At 44.6% G+C, this 19,250-nt stretch overlaps 1 protein-coding gene across 1 annotated transcript in view; it reads left to right on the top strand.

Annotated features, from left to right (window-relative positions):
- LOC144495614 (1-phosphatidylinositol 4,5-bisphosphate phosphodiesterase gamma-1-like) overlaps nt 1-19,250 on the top strand; it is a 211,729-nt gene that overhangs the window by 187,040 nt on the left and 5,439 nt on the right. The window contains exon 31 of the mRNA XM_078215830.1: nt 6,694-6,878. Within this exon, the coding sequence (XP_078071956.1) occupies nt 6,694-6,878 (185 nt within the window). The remainder of the gene's footprint in view (nt 1-6,693; nt 6,879-19,250) is intronic.

The following is a 19,250-nucleotide window of genomic DNA, read 5'->3' as shown; positions in this document are numbered from 1 at the left end:
TGTCTGCAACCTCCTTAGGTCTTCTTCACAACTTACTTTCCTACCCATTTTTGTTTTGTGTGCAAATTTAGCTACCGTGATTTCACTCCCTTCATTTAAGTCATGCATATGAATTGTAATAAGTTGAGACCCCAGCATAGACCTTTGGGGGACTCCACTCATCACATCCTGCCAATCAGAAAAAGACCCATTTATGCATACTCTCTGTTTTCTGCCAGCCAGCCAATCTTTTATCCATGCTAATCTGTTACCCCACACACCATGAGCTTTTATTTTTCACAATAATCTTTGAAGTGGCACCTTATCAAATGCCTTCTGGAAATCCAAATCCACAGTGTGTGTTAATCCTTCAAAGAACTCCAATAAATGGGTCAAACGTAATTTTCCTTTCACGAAACCATGCTGACTCTTCCCATTTGCCTTGAGTCTTTCTAAGTGCCCAGCTTTAACCTCCTTAACAATCCATTCTAACACCTTCCCCATGACCACCATCAGGCTAACTGGCCTATAATTTCCTGTTTTCCGCCTCCTTCTCTTGAATAGAGGTGTATTTTCTATTTTCCAGGCTGATGGAACCTGTACTGAATCTAGCGAATTTTGGAAAATTGATACCAATGCATCTACTACATCATTAGCCTCCTTTATTATGACCTTAGGATGAAGTGCGTCAGGGCTCTGCGATCTTTCAGCCCACAGCTCCATCAGTTTGCTCAGTACCCTTCCCTTGTGATTGCAATTTCACCAAGCTCCTCGCTCCTTCCACCTCCTGATACATAGTCATTACTGGAATGATTTTGTATCCTCTATTGTGACATCAAAAGCAAATATTTGTTCATTCCTGTCACCATTTCATTATTATCCACCATTACCTACACATTCTCACTCTCCAGAGGACCAAAACTCACGTCACTTGTTTTTTTCCTTTTTCCTGTAGAAACTCCTGCTATATCTTTTTACATTTCTAGCTTTCTTCCTCTCATACTCTAATTTATTTCTCATGATTAACCTTTCAGTCATTCTCTGCTTTATGTTCTGACCAATCGTTTGATCCTCCACTCACCCTTTCCAGGTTATATGCTTTTTCCTTAACTTCTTTAATTAACCACAGATGATGGGTCCTCCCCTTCGAAATTTTCTTCATAGTATGAATATACTTATTCTGAGTAATCTGAAATATCTCCTTAAATGTCTGCCACTGCTTCTCTGTTGATCTATCCTCTAGCTTAGTATCCCAGTTCACTACAGCTAGCTCAGCTTTCTTGATAACTTTGTTGTCCTTATTTAAGTTTAAAATACTAGCCTTAGATCCGCTCTTCTCCCTTTTAAGCTGAATGTAAAATTTAATTATATTGTGGTCACTGCTACCTAGGGTGCATTCACTCTGAGGTCATTAATTAATCATGTCACACTACACGATACCGAATCTAATATAACCTGCTATAGCACTGTCTGTGTGGAGTTTGCCCATTCTCCCTGTGTCTGTGTGGGTTTCCTTCGGGTGCTCTGGTTTCCTCCAAAGATTTGTGCATTAGGTTGATTGGCCATGCTAAATTGTCCCTTAATGTCAGGGGGACTAGCAGGGTAAATACGTGGGGGTTACGGGAATAGGGCCTGGGTGGGATTGTTGTCGGTGCAGACTCAATGGGCCAAATGGCCTCCTTCTGCACTGTAAGAATTCTATGATTCTATGCTTTCTGGTTGGTTCCGGAACATGCTGCTGTAAGAAACTATCTCAAAAATATTCTATAAATTCCTCATCCAGGTTTCTCCCACCAATCTGATTTTTCCAGTTTATTTAAAGATTAAAATCACCTGATTATTGCTGCCCCTTTATTGCAAACGCCTATATTGTGGTTAGTGTTAGTGGGCCTGTAGACCACTCCTACTAGTGACTCCTTTCCCCTACTATTCCTCATCTCCACCCAAACCAATTCCACATCCTGACCAAAGAGTCTTTTCATTCCTTACACCACTATTTTCTTGCCCATCTCCAGCTATGTGATTAGAAAGAGGGCAGAAGTGAACGAGCTGTTATATCCAGATACTAGTCTTACCCTTTCTAAAATGGATGCCATGAGGCATAGCACCCTCCACATCGAATGCTTTCATCAGCTCCTGTGCACACAGTTAAAAGGAAACTCCAAGAAAGCTTTGCAAGAGCTTTGCCGTAACTGTGTGGAGAAAACGGAAAATTTGAAAGCAGATAGTTGACCTATTTAACTTCCCACACAGAAAACGTGGCAATTAGATGCCGTGGGAAAGGATTGTTATGTGACTACAGTTGACTGCACAAAGAACTCTTAAGCTCAGCCCTAGTGCCAAGGAATGGTAGAGAACTGAGTAGCACCTCCCAGTAGGGCAGGGATGGAAGCATTGGAAACGTTGATGCAGTCAGTAGAAGTGATTAACAATGTCTTGAGTAATTAAAGGAAGATGTTGCTATTTTCATCAATAAAATGTTTAATTAGCCTGCATATAGTGAGAGAGGACAGCAGCTCACAGAACCGGAAACCACACACACACTCACACACACTTATGCATACACAGAAACCACCACTTTTAGGTAGAGAGAGTGACACGCACAAGCAATGGTGTCACATGTGGATGATGTGATGAATCACTTCACAATTTATGTCTCTGTAATTGTATGACTAATGATTTGCCAAATGCTTTTAGCCATACAGAGTGTAAATTTACATTGATCTGCTGAGGCAACCTATTCAATTCATGTCCTCTAAAAAATATTCTGCTTTTCTATTAGCATGTCCAAAGTGAATAACCTCACACTTCCCCACATTAAACCTGTATGCCATTGTGTTGCCCACTCACTTAAATTGTCTATATCTCTTTGCAGCCTCTTCAGACAAGATTTTCCAGTCCCGTCCGCCAAGGGACTGGAAATTTCCATCCAAGGTCAATGAACCTTTGGCTGATCTGTCAAATTTTCCGTTACACCCACAACAGTTCCCATAGCACACACGACCAGAAGAGTTAGGCCTCACAGCTTGTGTTCCCACTTGGCTTTGTATTGTCAGCAAACTTGCTCTGTGTCTCTTCATTTAAGTAATTGACATTCAATGGCATTGCCATTGCTGAAGCCCCACAATCAACATTCTCGGGGGTTATCATAACTGGACTAACCATATAGAGTCATAGATGTTTACAGCATGGAAACAGGCCCTTTGGCCCAACTTGTCCATGCTGCCCAATTTTTACCATCAAGCTAGTTCCAATTGCCCACGTTTGGCTCATATCCCTCTATACCAATCATATCCATGTAACTGTTTAAATGCTTTTTAAAAGACAAAATTCTACCTGCCTCTACTACTACCTCTGACAGCTCGTTCCAAACACTCACCACCCTCTGTAAAAAAATTGCCCCTTTTGTATCTCTCCCCTCTCACCTTAAACCTATGCCCTGTAGTTTTAGACTCCCCTATCTTTGGGAAAAGATGTTGACTATCTACCTTTTCTATGCCCTTCATTATTTTATAGACCTCTATAAGATCACCCCTAAGCCTCCTACACTCCAGGGAAAAAAGCCCCAGTCTATCTAGCCTCTCCTTATAACTCAAACCATCAAGTACCGGTAGCATCCCAGTAAACTTTTTCTGCACTCTTTCTAGTTTAATAAGTTAAAGTAAAGTTTATTTATTAGTCACAAGTAAGGCTTACGTTAACACCTGCAATGAAGTTACTGTTCGGGTCAATGCACCTAGGCAGCACATCTTTCAGAATGTGGGAGGAAACCGGAGCACCCGGAGGAAACCCATGCAGACATGGGGAGACATGCAAACTCCACACAGACAGTGACCCAAGCCAGGAATCGAACCCAGGTCCCTGGCGCTGTGAAGCAGCAGTGCTAACCACTATAATGATATCCTTTCTATAATACGATGACCAGAACTGTGCACGGTATTCCAAGTGTCGCCTTACCTTCAACAAGACATCCCAACTTCTCGGATTCAATGTTCTGCCAATGAAACTAAGCATGCCGAATGCCTTCTTCATCACTCTGTCCACCTGTGAATCTACTTTCATGGAACCTGTACCCCTAGATCTCTTTGTTCTATAACTCTCCCCAACGCCCTACCATTAACTGAGTAAGACCTACCCTAGTTCGATCTACGCGATAAATGCGAGCATTTATCTAAATTAAACTCCATCTGCCATTCATCAGCCCACTGGTCCAATTGATCAAGATCCTGTTGCAATCCTAGATAAGCTTCTTAAATACTGTAGCTACAAGAGCAGGTCAGAGGCTATGAATTCTGTGGTGAGTAACTTACCTCCTGACTCCCCAAAGCCCCTCCACCATCTACAAGGCATAAGTCAGGATTGTGATAGAATACTGTCCACTTGCCTGATTGATTTCCGCTCAAACAACACCCAAGAACCTTGACACTGTCCATGATAAAGCAGTCTGCTTGATCAGTCTGCCATGCGCCATCTTTAACATCCACTCCCTCCACCACTGATGCACAGTGGCAGTAGTGTGTACCATCTACAAGATGCACTGCAACAACTTGCCAAGGCCCTTTGACAGCACCTTCCAAATCCACAACACTCTAGCACATGGAAGGACATGGGCAGGAGATGCATGGGAACAGCACCACCTCCTACAGTTCTCCTCCAAGTTACACACAATCCTGACTTGGAACTATATCGCCATTCCTTTACTGTCCCTGGGCCAAAAAACCTGGAACTCCTTTCTTAACTATGGGTGTACCTGGAGCACAAGAACTGCAACAAAAACAACAGAAAATGCTGGAAAATCTCAGCAGGTCTAAAAACATCTGCGGGGAGAGAATTGAGCCAATGTTTCGAGTCTAGATGACCCTTCATCAGAGCATACAGAAACCACCACTTTCAGGTAGAGAGAGTGACACACACAGGCAGTGGTGTCACATGTGGGTGATGTGATGAATTAGATCCCAGCATCTGCAGTATTTTGCTTTTACCACATGAGCTGCAGTGGTTCAACATCACCACCACCATCTCAAGAGCAATTAACACTGAATAAGGAATACTTGTCTTGCCTGTTGATGCCACATCCCACGAAAATATAACATAAAAGAAAAGGCTGTATAGCATGATAAAGGTCATCAAATTTCTCATTTTCATACATCTCAAGTCCTCAACACCTCAGGAAAAGATTAGAATAAATTTAATGCCTGGATAGCTATTTTTCAGTGTTGAACCATTCAGTGCTTTCAGTCTTTATATAAAAACATTTTCCCCCGACCTCAACAATACAGGAAAGGTCTGGGATTATTTTTCTAGTTTAAATTGATGAGTTACATTATTTTGTAAAGTTCTTGCTGCCCAACATTCCTGTGTGTGGGTCAGCGATGTGATCTTTATGTCCTGAGCAATGAAGCAGTAAATCTTTCTTATTATGGTCCATGCATTTGATTATCTGAATCTGTCCTTCTCTCTATAACAATCAATCTAGCTCCATCTGAAACAGTTGGTTTTCTCTAGCTCGCCTGTTTTTCCTGTGTGGAACAAATGGGTTTGGTATATTCATAGAATCTTACAACATAGAAGAACGCCATGCATTCATTATTTATTTGTTCATTAATATCACAAGTAGGCTTACATTAACACTGCAATGAAGTACGGTACGGTAGCACAGTGGTTAGCACTGCTGCTTCACAGCTCCAGGGACCTGGGTTTGATTCCCGGCTTGGGCCATTGTCTGTGTGGAGTTTGCACATTCTCCCTGTGCCTGCGTGGGTTTCCTCCGGGTGCTCCAGTTTCCTCCCACAGTCCAAAGATGTGCGGGTTAGGTTGATTGGCCATTCTAAATTGCCCCTTAGTGTCCTGGGATGCGTGGATTAGCGGGTGGGGCCTGGGTGGGATTGTGGTCGGTGCAGACTCGATGGGCCGAATGGCCTCTTTCTGTACTGTAGGGTTTCTATGAAGTCTATGAAGTTACTGTGAAAATTCTCTAGTCGCCACACTCTGGCACCTGTTCAGGTACACTGAGGGAGAATTTAGCATGGCCAATGCACCTAACCAGCACGTCTTTCGGACTGTGAGAGGAAACTGGAGCATGCAGAGGAAACCCACGCAGATGCGGGGAGAACATGCAGATTCCGCACAGACTGTGACCGGAGCCGGGAATCGAACCCGGGTCCCTGGCGCTGTGAGGCAGCAGTGCTAAGGACTGTGCCACTATGCTGCCCATCAAGCATCAAGCGTCTGGCTGTTCCTTGATCGAGTCCCACTCCCTCACTCTTTCCTCATAGCTCTGCAATATTTTCCTTGTCAAATTTGTACCCAATCATCTCTTGAAACTTTCTAGCAATCTCCCACCTTATTATTATTGAACATATGTCCGACACTATCTATATCAGGTAGTCTGCTCTCATCCAGTTATGGGCATTTACAATTGACCATTAATTTGGACCAATCTTTGGTGAGATTTCTGGAGTTTCCTTTGGCCTGCTCAGCAAAATTGGTCACTGCAGCCTAAAAACAAAAATGAAGATAATGAAGGACTTTTATCTTAACATGGAGTAGAGTTCCCTTGGGCGGGCTTTATTTGGTCCCATGTGTATGTGCCTTGACATGCTGGGTGAAGCAGAATGCAGTAATTGCTATTGCCTGCGTATGACGAAAGACCTCCGTCTGAGTGTGACTTGCGTTAGAAATTACAATCTCAATCATTACACTATCTTCAAACAGGAGGAAGACGATGAGAACCTCTACTCGTCCATCCAGCAGCTACGCGATCGGACAAATGAGCTTTCCAGTCAGGTGTCGAGTTTTGAGCGGAACAACGGCTGTGACTCCCGGTACCAGCAACAACTGGATGAGCTAAGGGTTGCGCAGGATCAGCTGATGGAACTAACCGAAGCTCGAAACAAACGGTAAATGGGAAATTGGAGTGTTAAGAAAATTGTATTTATGAATGTTCCGACACAGTTTGATAACGTTCTAGCTGAGATACCTTCTTACAATAACTGGGGCAACAGGAATGCAGTTCCATCCATCGGTGGAGACCATGGGACACTGGGATTATTTCTGGATTGCTCTAACAAAGAGCCAGTAACAGAACAATCAACCAACTGGTCTCCTGCTACAATTAAAATATCTATTTTTCTTCCCTTGTTAAAATTGCCCCAGCGTGGTAAAATTTGAAGCAGCAGGCTAGTGCTGGCCTTTTACTTTGGAGACCTAGATTCAAATCCAGCACCAGACAGATGGAATGAAGGTCTTTTCTCATAGAGTTCCTTGTAAAATGAGTTGTAATAGTCTCCATCCAATTCCTATTGAATTTGGATTAATAGCACTAATTCAACATGAATGGTTCATGAATGGGTTGAAAATTGCTGGAAAGATAACAGCTTGATAATGGCACACATTGCTATTAATGCACAAATCAGCTAGCAAGTTTAGGGAATTGATGAGAATCGCAGCGATTCTCCAGAACTTTCTGGACGATTTGCTGGTGCCACATGTCAGCCGTTGCTTCACACAAGGGACATCTCGATCTTAGATTTCCTGTCATTTTTAAGAAGCTCCTGGATTTGCATGTTAATTACACATTAAACCAATTAGCGCTGGAATGTAATGACACATGTACCTTTTTATGATACAGTAATGCAATGCTAATCAACCTCGGTGGCCCAGAGGAGAAAACAATTTGAGCTGCTCAGTCACTTTGCTGCAAGTAATAAGCTGTTCAGGATGTTGAATTTATTTCTCACTTTCTTCTGTCTCCCTTTTTTCTCTTTCATTATCCGTCCTTTTTTTTTCTTCCTCTATTTATCTTTCTGTACCTGATTTGACACAAATCCACCTGCTCCTCTGTCATTCCTCTGCTTCTTTCTCAATCCTTAAATCGCACTGATGAAGGAGATACAATGTTGGTTCTGCCATTCACCAAAGTCCCAGATGCTTCATTGCTCCCCTCTTGTCAGCTCATACTTCCAGCAAGTTATGGTTTTTTTTTATTCACACATGGGGCATGGGCATCGCTGGCTAGACCAGCATTTATTGTCCATCCCTAGTTGCCTTTGAGAAGGTGGTGGTGAGCTGCCTTCTTGAGACAGTTTTTGTCTCTGTTGTGGGAAATTCACCACTTCGGAGTCAGACTTGGAGGTTCAACAAACAGTTTTATTCGGACAAAGCTTTGGGAGAAGCACTGGTACTCCGCAGTACTGGCAGCTACCTTCTCAAATACACAATGGTAGTTGAGCATCTTTTATACATTTTAGATAATAGACGGTACGGACATTAGCCGTTAGCACATCATTACAAGTTGAGTAGACAGATGCGGACATCGACAGTTAACACATCGTTACAAGCAGACAGAACAAAGAACAAAGAACAGTACAGCACAGGAAACAGGCCCTTCGGCCCTCCAAGCCTGTGCCGCTCCTTGGTCCAACTAGACCAATCGTTTGTATCCCTCCATTCCCAGGCTGCTCATGTGACTATCCAGGTAAGTCTTAAACGATGTCAGCGTGCCTGCCTCCACCACCCTACTTGGCAGTGCATTCCAGGCCCCCACCACCCTCTGTGTAAAAAACATCCCTCTAAAATCTGAGTTATACTTCGCCCCTCTCACCTTGAGCCCGTGACCCCACGTGAACGTCACTTCTGATCTGGGAAAAAGCTTCCCACCGTTCACCCTATCTATCCCCTTCATAATCTTGTACACCTCTACTAGATCTCCCCTCATTCTCCGTCTTTCCAGGGAGAACAACCCCAGTTTACCCAATCTCTCCTCATAGCTAAGACCCTCCATACTAGGCAACATCCTGGTAAACCTTCTCTGCACTCTCTCTAACGCCTCCACGTCCTTCTGGTAGTGCGGCGACCAGAACTGGACGCAGTACTCCAAATGTGGCCTAACCAGCGTTCTATACAGCTGCATCATCAGACTCCAGCTTTTATACTCTATACCCCGTCCTATAAAGGCAAGCATACCATATGCCTTCTTCACCACCTTCTCCACCTGTGTTGCCACCTTCAAGGATTTGTGGACTTGCACACCTAGGTCCCTCTGTGTTTCTATACTCCTGATGACTCTGCCATTTATTGTACAACTCCTCCCTACATTATTTCTTCCAAAATGCATCACTTCGCATTTATCCGGATTAAACTCCATCTGCCACCTCTCCGCCCAATTTTCCAGCCTATCTATATCCTGCTGTATTGCCCGACAATGCTCTTCGCTATCCGCAAGTCCAGCCATCTTTGTGTCATCCGCAAACTTGCTGATTACACCAGTTACACCTTCTTCCAAATCATTTATATATATCACAAATAGCAGAGGTCCCAGTACAGAGCCCTGCGGAACACCACTGGTCACAGACCTCCAGCCGGAAAAAGACCCTTCGACCACTACCCTCTGTCTCCTATGGCCAAGCCAGTTCTCCACCCATCGAGCCACTTCTCCTTGTATCCCATGAGCCTTAACCTTCTTAACCAACCTGCCATGTGGGAGTTTTTCAAATGCCTTACTGAAATCCATATAGACAACATCCACGGCCCTTCCTTCATCAACCGTTTTTGTCACTTCCTCAAAAAACTCCACCAAATTTGTAAGGCACGACCTCCCTCTTACAAAACCATGCTGTCTGTCACTAATGAGATTGTTCCGTTCTAAATGCACATACATCCTGTCTCTAAGAATCCTCTCCAACAACTTCCCTACCACGGACGTCAAGCTCACCGGCCTATAATTTCCTGGGTTATCCCCGCTACCCTTCTTAAACAACGGCACCACATTCGCTATCCTCCAATCCTCAGGGACCTCACCCGTGTCCAAAGAAGCGACAAAGATTTCCGTCAGAGGCCCAGCAATTTCATCTCTCGTCTTCCTGAGCAGTCGAGGATAGATGCCATCAGGCCCTGGGGCTTTGTCAGTGTTAATGTTCCCTAAAAAACCTAACACTTCCTCTCTTGTAATGGAGATTTTCTCTAACGGGTCAACACCTCCCTCCGAGACACTCCCGGTTAACACGCCCCTCTCCTTCGTGAATACCGATGCAAAGTATTCATTTAGGATCTCCCCTATTCCCTTGGGTTCTAAGCATAATTCCCCTCCTTTGTCCCTGAGAAGTCCGATTTTCTCCCTGACAACTCTTTTGTTCCTAACGTATGAATTAGGATTCTCCTTAATCCTGCCTGCCAAGAACACCTCGTGACCTCTTTTTGCCCTTCTAACTCCCCGTTTGAGTTCTTTCCTACTCTCTCTGTATTCCTCCAGAGCTCCATCTGTTTTCAGTTGCCTGGACTTAACGTACGCCTCCCTTTTCATTTTAATCAGATCCTCAATTTCCCTGGTTATCCACGGCTCTCAGGTACGGACATGGACAGTTAACACATCATTGTACATAGAGTGGATACATTTATGCAGTTATGTCCTCAATCAATGACTGGTTTTGATATATACATTTATGTATTTATGGCCCCATCAGTGGCTGATCTTGTTATCAAACTCATTGTTCTGGGTCTGCTCTTATCTCAAGTCTTAAGGTGCCTCAAGGTCTGACCAGTTTCCTGCAGCAATTTAGACACTACAGGTTTTAACTCTTTGTGTAACTGTCTGTACCCAAAGTCAGTGCCTCTTACTGTCCCTTCCCAGAGTACCATTTTGTGTGCCAGGTAACCATTTTGTGCCCATCACTTTGATTTCACCATAACAACTCCCCCTTTTGGTCAGGATTATTATTTAATAATCCACAGACCAACAACAGTAGCATCTTCACAGGTAGATGACCATCTTCCTCTTTCCTTCCTTGTAGCTCTCGATGTCTTCGGAGGTTCCCATCATGTATTCTTCCTCGATGGCTACACTGGCTCCTGGCACAATTCGTGTCACCATTACTTTGCAACAGACATTAAAGCATCCAACAATTAGGCAACAGACAATTACTATTGCAATGAGAATGAACAGTCCATGCATTAAATAGGATCCCCAGGATCCCCCCACTAGCCATTCGAGCCAGCTATTCCCCTTCTTTGGCCCTTGTCTAAAGTCATCAAGCTGCTTTCTTATGTTATTAATGACTTGGGTGATGTTATAGGATTCGTCTGTGACACGTGTTATACATTTGTCTCCTATTATTGTGCATACTCCCCCTTTCACTCTCTGGAGCCCCCTGCACACAGAATCTGTGGGATTTACAAGTTCCACACATGTATACCCCTTTTATATCCCTGTATACCCCTTTTATATCTGCCAATTTGTCCCTTACAGGGTGCGTCTGAGCTATCTACTGTATATAATTCATGGGGGGGTCCACCCAGGGGTGGCCACAAATAGGGCTTCTACAGATTGGGCTAACGGGTAACATACGATTACCGATTACCGTGTAAATGTATATGAGCCTTGTAGAATAGGTTATCCTCTAGCCCAGTCAAGTTTACAGTCGTGACAACACAAAGTAATACAATTACATACGCGATCTTATACATGTCCACAACAAGCAAGTATCAATCTTATTACTTTAAGTTAACAATTTTCCAAAAGTTATATTGTCAACCCGAACGCGTCAGTTACTCTTGCTTGCAGTCATCACCTGTTTTGGGGAAAGCAATCTGGTCACTTTAATTCATTCATTCATTTCTTGTGTAATTTCAATTGGGTCCAATGTTTCCATACACCTTTCCCTCTTATGTCCAGACAGGCACAGGTGTCTCCACTAATTATAACTTCATATGGCCCATTCCATTTTGGTGCAAACCCTGGTTTTTCGGGTAATGTTTTTACTAGGACACGACTTCCCGCTGTTGGGACGTCAGGGGGCATTTCAAGCTCTCTCTGTGCGTCTCATTCTTCCTGATTATCTTTTACTAATTTACGCATCCCTTTTAGTTGGGCGTTTAGTTCCAAAACATATCTTTTGATTTTATCTTTTAGTGGACCTACATCGGTCCCACCTGTTATGATGCTTTCTGGAATTGCATCACCCGTCCTGTCATCAGTTCATAAGAGGTTAATCCAGTTGTCCGGTTTGTGGTAGCTCTTAGCCTCATTAATATAGTGGGCAATACTTCTGTCCACATTTTTCCTGACGGTTGTGTGGCTTTAGCCAGTGCATTCTTAAGGGTTCTGTTCATACGTTCCACCATTCCAGAACTCTGTGGGTGGTAAGGGATGTGGAATTTTTGTTTTATCCCCATCAATTGGCACACTGTTTTTACCACCTTTCCGGTGAAGTGCGTCCCTTGATCCGAATCGATTTGTAGGGGTACTCCCCATCTAGGGATTACCTCTTCTGCCAATATTCTAGCCACTGTGGCAGCAGTACAATTTGTAGTAGGGAACACTTCTACCCACCTGGTGAACTGGTCTATAATAACCAGACAATAGGTTTTGCCATGGGATTGTGGTAGTGGCCCTGTGAAATCTATTTGCAGATGTTCCCAGGGTCGCTTTGGTCGGGGCTGGTGTCCCATCTTAATTTTTATGGGTCGACCAGGGTTGTGTTGCGCGCACGTCACGCATCGGTGACAGTGCCGGGCTATGTCCCTTCCCATTCCTTTCCACCACCATTCCTTTCCTATACTAGTTATCATGGCCTCTCTTCCCGCATGTGAGAGTCCATGGTGTAGTTCCAAGAGGGTGTTTTGTATGCACTCTGGTGCCATTACCTTATCATCTCGTCTCCAAACGTTATCAGTCCCTTTGCTTGCTCTTGGCAGCTCGCCAACTGCCTCCTGCTCTAAGGCTACTTGTGCTGCTCTAACTGCAGCTTGGTTCCCTTTGAAATTTAACCAGTCTGGGTTATCTCTTCCTGGTTCTTTCTGGTGCGCTTTAATTTTTATTACTGCGGCTTCTCGAGGTTTCTCACTAGCTTTTAGCAATGCCTCGATTCTTTGTTGGTGTTTAATCAGAGTTCCTCCCGTGGTTATCAACCCCCTTCTACCCCTTGCTGTGATATAGTCGCGTATTACCCCGAATGCGTACTATCTGTATATATGTTTACCGTCTTGCCTTCAGATAACTCTAATGCCTTTGTGAGTGCCACTAGTTCTGCCACCTGCGCGGATAGACCTCCGTCAATTCTTCCTGACCTTACTGTTTCTAATTTGTCATTTACTACTGCCCACCCTGTCCGGGGTGATCCTTCCACATATTTGCATGAACCATCTACAAAAAGGGTCTCCTCAGCTGTTGTTAAAGGTACATCCTTTATCCTACCTTCTTCTGCGTCCATATCTATATCCCCACAATTGTGTGGCTCTCCTGTGTCTAAAGTCCCTTCTGCTGGGTTATCTCCTGTGTCCCTTGTTATTATAACTGATTTGCTTGGAGATAGGAGGACAGTTTCCCATTTAGCCCTTCTCATGTTTGAGACGGACCTTAGCTTTCCCGTGTTCAGCATTTCCACCAAGGTGTGTTTGGTGTGGAGGATTATATTCCCTGTCATTATTATTGGCTCGCTAACCTTTACGGCCCAGGCGACGCAATCCAAGGCGGCTATGCGCCTTGGCAGTCCGGTGACTACCGGCCCTTCTGCTGTTGAATAGTAACCTATGGGTCTCCTTTTGTCGCCATGATCCTGTGTTACCACTGCGGAATAGAACCCTCCTTCATTACTACAATGAATGTGGAAATCTTTATTGGAATCTGGTAATCCTAGTCCAGGGGCTGATATCAGTTCTGTTTTTAATTTGTTATAAGCCTCTTCCTGCTCGGGTCCCCATTCTACGGGATTTAAAGCTGGTTTTCCCCCTTTGACTAGTCTTTGTATAGGTTCTGCCAATTTTGCGAATCCCTGGATAAAACTTTGGCTATAGTTAAACAGTCCCAGCACCTTCCTGACTCCTCTTACGCTGACGGGCCGCGGCATTTGTTGTATCACCTTCTTTCGTTCTGTTGGCATTTCTTTAAGCCCTTGGGATATAAGGTGTCCTAGGTACAGGACTTGTGTTTTCCCGATTTGTGCCTTTTTGGGGTTCACCTTTAACCCTGCGATTTTTAGTTCATTTAATACTAGATATAGTGCTTCTTGATGTCCTGACTTGGATTCTGAAGCTATTAAGATATCATCTACATATAGTAGAATCGTGCTACCCTCTGGCAGTTCTACCCTGTTCAGAATGTCACTCATTACTCGATGGAAGATAGCGGGGCTATTGTGGAACGCCTGCGGTAGGCGAGTCCAAGTGTACTGTTTGTCTCCCACTGTAAAGGCGAACTTGTCTTGGGATTCGGGATCCAAGGGTAGGGACCAGAATCCATTGGCTATATCCAATACTGTAAATGTTTTGTGCTCTGGTGACAGTCCATTCAGGATTGTCGAGGGGCTTGCTACAATGGGGTGCAACTTGGACGTGACTTTATTGAGACCGGTGTAATCCTATAGCTTCCGTCAGGTTTGCTCACCGGCCAGGTTGGGGAGTTAGTGGTGCTCGTGGTTTCCCTCAGAATTCCTTTTTCCACTAACCCTTTAACTATCTCCACCACAGCTACCTCTGCTTCTGGTTTTATTGGGTATTGTCGGTGGGGCTTATGCTCTGGTCCAGGTACCTTTATCAGGTCCATTTTAGTTAAGCCAGTATCTAATTTTGTTTTAGCCCATACTCCGGGGACGGAGGCACAGATGGCTCCGAACCCTCCTGTCTCTAATTCCCAATCTCTGGTGGCCACCTTAATAGTTTCGAGGTGACTTGTGAGTTTCCCTATTCTAGTTTTCCGACCGTCTAGTTTTCCACAGTCTATCAAAATCTCATATTCTTTTATTAAATCATTTCCCATTATTGTACCCTCATTATTTTTACACACATAAAACCTCATTGGTATATACAAATTATTTATTTCTACTAACGTGGTCTCGCTCAGGTAGGCGAGTGTTTTGATCCCTCCTATCCCTGCTGGGTAGATCATCCTACTTGTAGTGGGTAAGGCTAGGTCGGTGACAGATATGGATGCTCCTGTGTCCATCAGCATCTCACATTGCCTGCCCCCTACTGGTGCAGACACATAAATTCTTCCCTCCTTCTGACCCTTATGAATGAGGGCTGCAGACCGTCAATCTTGCTGACCTCGGAGGTTCCTTGGTTCCTCCGATTCTGCTGTCGTCATGGATCGGGTCAGGGGTCTCCCATGTTTGTCCCAACACACTGCTTCTGTATGTCCATTTTTATTACAGTGATTACAATGTTTCCCACTGCTTCCAAATTTGTTTCCTTTCCTTGGGCCCGCAATCCCTTGCAAAGTGCCCTTGTCGGCCACAATTGTGACAAGTCAGTTTGGACTTAGTTCCGTTCCCGTTACTGTAAGCGGCTACTCTTTGTTGCCTTTCTCTTGTCTGGGATTTCTCCTCCCCGCCTCCTAGTACATCACTAGCCCATTCTACTCGTTCATCATAATCCTGGGACATAATCACTCCCATTTTTAGGATGGTTTGGTGAGCACTAGAGAGCCCATCCTTGAAAGCCTGAATGAAGGCTCGATCCCCACGACCTGGATTTCTTTGCCCTGAGCGTTCCTGGTATACTTGGAACAACCGTTCCCCGTATTCAGAAGCTCCTTCCCCCTTTAGCTGCTTGGTCGTTGTAATTCTGCTCCAGTTAGTAGGAGCATTTCCTAAAACTCTCTGGACTTCTGTTTTAAACTGGGTGAAGGGTGTCTGTTGGGCATCTATTTCTGCTGTTAGGGCGACTACGCGTGTCCAACGTCCCCCACTATAATCTTGTGCTGGAGGAGTGGCGGGTCCACCTGCTGCCTGCCTCCATTTATCCGCTGGACAGGCTGCCCTGACCAGTTGGTGTATGTCTCTCAGGTGTAGTTGGTGTCCTACCCAAACTGTATCTAATTTTTCCCAGAATTTAGTGTTCATGCTTCTAGGTTGTAGTTTACCCAGGGAAGCCATTATCTGCTGTCTTTCGCCTGGGGTGAATGGTTTATCATTTGCTGTTGGCTGCGCATCTGTTCCCCCTCGGGTTACTGGCGCTAAGTTGTGTTCTAGCGCTTCCCATTCCTCTGGAGGCGCGGTTGATCCCTGTCGTGTGGACTCATAAGAGGGTAGAGGAACAGTTTCCCCTCCCCATCAATTCTCCTCTAACACTTGGTTTTGTTTCTCCAGTTCCCTTACTCTGGATTCTAATCTTTTAATCTTATCTTTATCTTCCCTCCACTTTTTGGTGGAAGTGACTACTTGTTCAATTAGTCCCGCTAATTGATGTACTAATAATACCCCTGCCTTCTTTGTCTTGTCTCTCTTTTCCCCATCTATCCACTTTCTCTGCTGTTCTAAGGTCTGAGAAATATCCTAGCCATCCCTTTGCATCCTCTTTATTAACGCGTGTCTGTCTGTCATGTACATTTCAATAAGAGATCCTGCAGGTCCCCTCTTAACTTCTTTATCTGCCACCTCACAGACTTCACTACCCCCGGTCACTATTGCCTCCTTGGCAAAGTGTTTTATGCACCGTACGGCCACGATTACTTCCTAGCAATGTGTTTCTCTACCGTAGGGACTTCACTACCCCCGGCCACTATTACTACCCTAGCACCGTGTTTCTCTACCGTTTCAGGGTTTCTATTTATACTCACGGCCACTATTACCGCCTCGGCAACGTGTTTCTCCATCGGAGTCCGGCTCTAGGTCAGAGTGATCAGCTCCTTTTCCGTGCCGCTTTACAACATTGACATTCCAGTACGCAACTATACAAACTTTCATGCAAACAGGTGGCAAACTCTGCGTTTGTTCGCCACTACAGAGTTTGATGTTAAATGACCTTTGCCACTTGTGCTTCACGATCCTAAGTGCCCTTGTGCCTCTACGCCCACTTCAGGGTCCTGACCTTCGCGTGGGGGATTTCCCCTCTTAACAACCAGTCTAAGGCTGCGCGTTTGAGACAGGCACTTCCTTGTCCTCTAGTCGATCAGAACAAGTAACAGTTAATCAATACTTATCACTATACCATCAACAATCAGTACTTATCTCCATACCATAAATTCCCTTTAATTTTACCCCTTTTAAACTGTACTGTTGACTCAGTATGACTCCCACAGATTCTTATGATGAAAGTAAGGAGGTGTGGGATAGAGGGAAAGTTGGCCGATTGGATAGGTAACTGGCTGTCTGATCGAAGACAGAGGGTGGTGGTGGATGGAAAATTTTCGGACTGGAGGCAGGTTGCTAGCGGAGTGCCGCAGGGATCGGTGCTTGGTCCTCTGCTCTTTGTGATTTTTATTAATGACTTAGAGGAGGGGGCTGAAGGGTGGATCAGTAAATTTGCTGATGACACCAAGATTGGTGGAGTAGTGGATGAGGTGGAGGGCTGTTGTAGGCTGCAAAGAGACATAGATAGGATGCAAAGCTGGGCTGAAAAATGGCAAATGGAGTTTAACCCTGATAAATGTGAGGTGATTCATTTTGGTAGGACAAATTTAAATGTGGATTACAGGGTCAAAGGTAGGGTTCTGAAGACTGTGGAGGAACAGAGAGATCTTGGGGTCCATATCCACAGATCTCTAAAGGTTGCCACTCAAGTGGATAGAGCTGTGAAGAAGGCATATAGTGTATTAGCTTTTATTAACAGGGGGTTGGAGTTTAAGAGCCGTGGGGTTATGCTGCAACTGTACAGGACCTTGGTGAGACCGCATTTGGAATATTGCATGCAGTTCTGGTCACCTCACTATAAGAAGGATGTGGAAGCGCTGGAAAGAGTGCAGAGGAGATTTACCAGGATGCTGCCTTGTTTGGAGTGTCGGTCTTATGAGGAAAGGTTGAGGGAGCTGGGGCTGTTCTCTCTGGAGCGGAGGAGATTGAGGGGAGACTTAATAGAGGTTTATAAAATGATGAAGGGGATAGATCGAGTGAACGTTCAAAGACTATTTCCTCGGGTGGATGGAGCTATTACAAGGGGGCATAACTATAGGGTTCATGGTGGGAGATATAGGAAAGATATCAGAGGTAGGTTCTTCACGCAGAGAGTGGTTGGGGTGTGGAATGGACTGCCTGCAGTGATAGTGGAGTCAGACACTTTAGGAACATTTAAGCGGTTATTGGATAGGCACATGGAGCACACCAGGATGGTAGGGAGTGGGATAGCTTGATCTTGGTTTCAGATGAAGGTCGGCACAACATCGTGGGCCGAAGGGCCTGTTCTGTGCTGTACTGTTCTATGTTCTATGTTCTATGTTCAATGATCTCCACCCCGGTTTGCCGATCGTGGCCAATCGATCGAACTTACCACCAGTAGTGAGATCCTGCCCGAGTACGCCAATTTGTTGTGGGAAATTCACCACTTCGGAGTCAGACTTGGAGGTTCAACAAACAGTTTTATTCGGACAAAGCTTTGGGGGTTGATGGTGCAAATCAGCACAAGTGGGTACGATCTAGTGGCCATTACAGAAACGTGGCTGAAAGGTGACCAGGACTGGGAGATGAATATCCAGGGGTATCAGGCGTTTAGGAAGAATAGACAGGAAGGAAAAGGTGGTGGGGTCGCGCTATTAATAAGAGATAATATCAGGGTAGTACTGAGGGATGACATAGGCTCTGAGGAACAAAACGTGGAATCATTATGGGTAGAGATGAGGAATAGTAGAGGGAGAAAGACACTAGTAGGTGTGGTATATAGGCCCCCAAATAAGAATGTTGAGGTAGGGAAGGCTATAAACAAGCAGATAAGGGATGCGTGTAAAAACGGAACGGCAATAATCATGGGGGACTTCAACATGCACATTGACTGGCAGACTCAAGTCGGTAAGGGTGGAATGGAGGAAGAGTTCTTAGAATGCTGTCGGGATAGTTTCCTTGAACAGCATGTTACGGAACCGACGAGGGAACGAGCTATTTTGGATCTGGTATTGTGTAACGAGGTAGGTAGAATTAAGGATCTTATTGTGAAGGACCCTCTTGGGTCTAGTGACCACAATATGGTCGAATTTCTGATTCAGATGGAAGAGGAGAAAGTTTGGTCTCAAACCAGTGTCCTCTGTTTGAACAGAGGGAAATATGATAGGATGAGGGATGAATTGGCTAAGGTAGACTGGGAGAGCAGGCTGGCAGGTAGGATAGCTGAGGAACAGTGGAGGATTTTTAAGGAGATCCTTTTCAGTTCTCAGCAAAAATATATTCCAGCAAAAAACAAGGATTGTAAGAAAAGGGAGAACCAGCCGTGGATAACGAAGGAAATAAAGGAGAGTATTAAAATAAAAACAGCTGCGTACAGAGTGGCCAAAAATAGTGGAGAAACAAGTGATTGGGAAAAATTTAAGAAACAACAAAGAGAGACTAAGAAAGCGATAAAGAAAGGAAGGATAG

Source organism: Mustelus asterias, chromosome 7 (assembly GCF_964213995.1).
Source record: "Mustelus asterias chromosome 7, sMusAst1.hap1.1, whole genome shotgun sequence".
Classification (NCBI taxonomy): domain Eukaryota; kingdom Metazoa; phylum Chordata; class Chondrichthyes; order Carcharhiniformes; family Triakidae; genus Mustelus; species Mustelus asterias.
The sequence above is the reverse complement of the archived record's forward strand: the minus strand, read 5'-3'. Positions and strand labels throughout refer to the sequence as shown.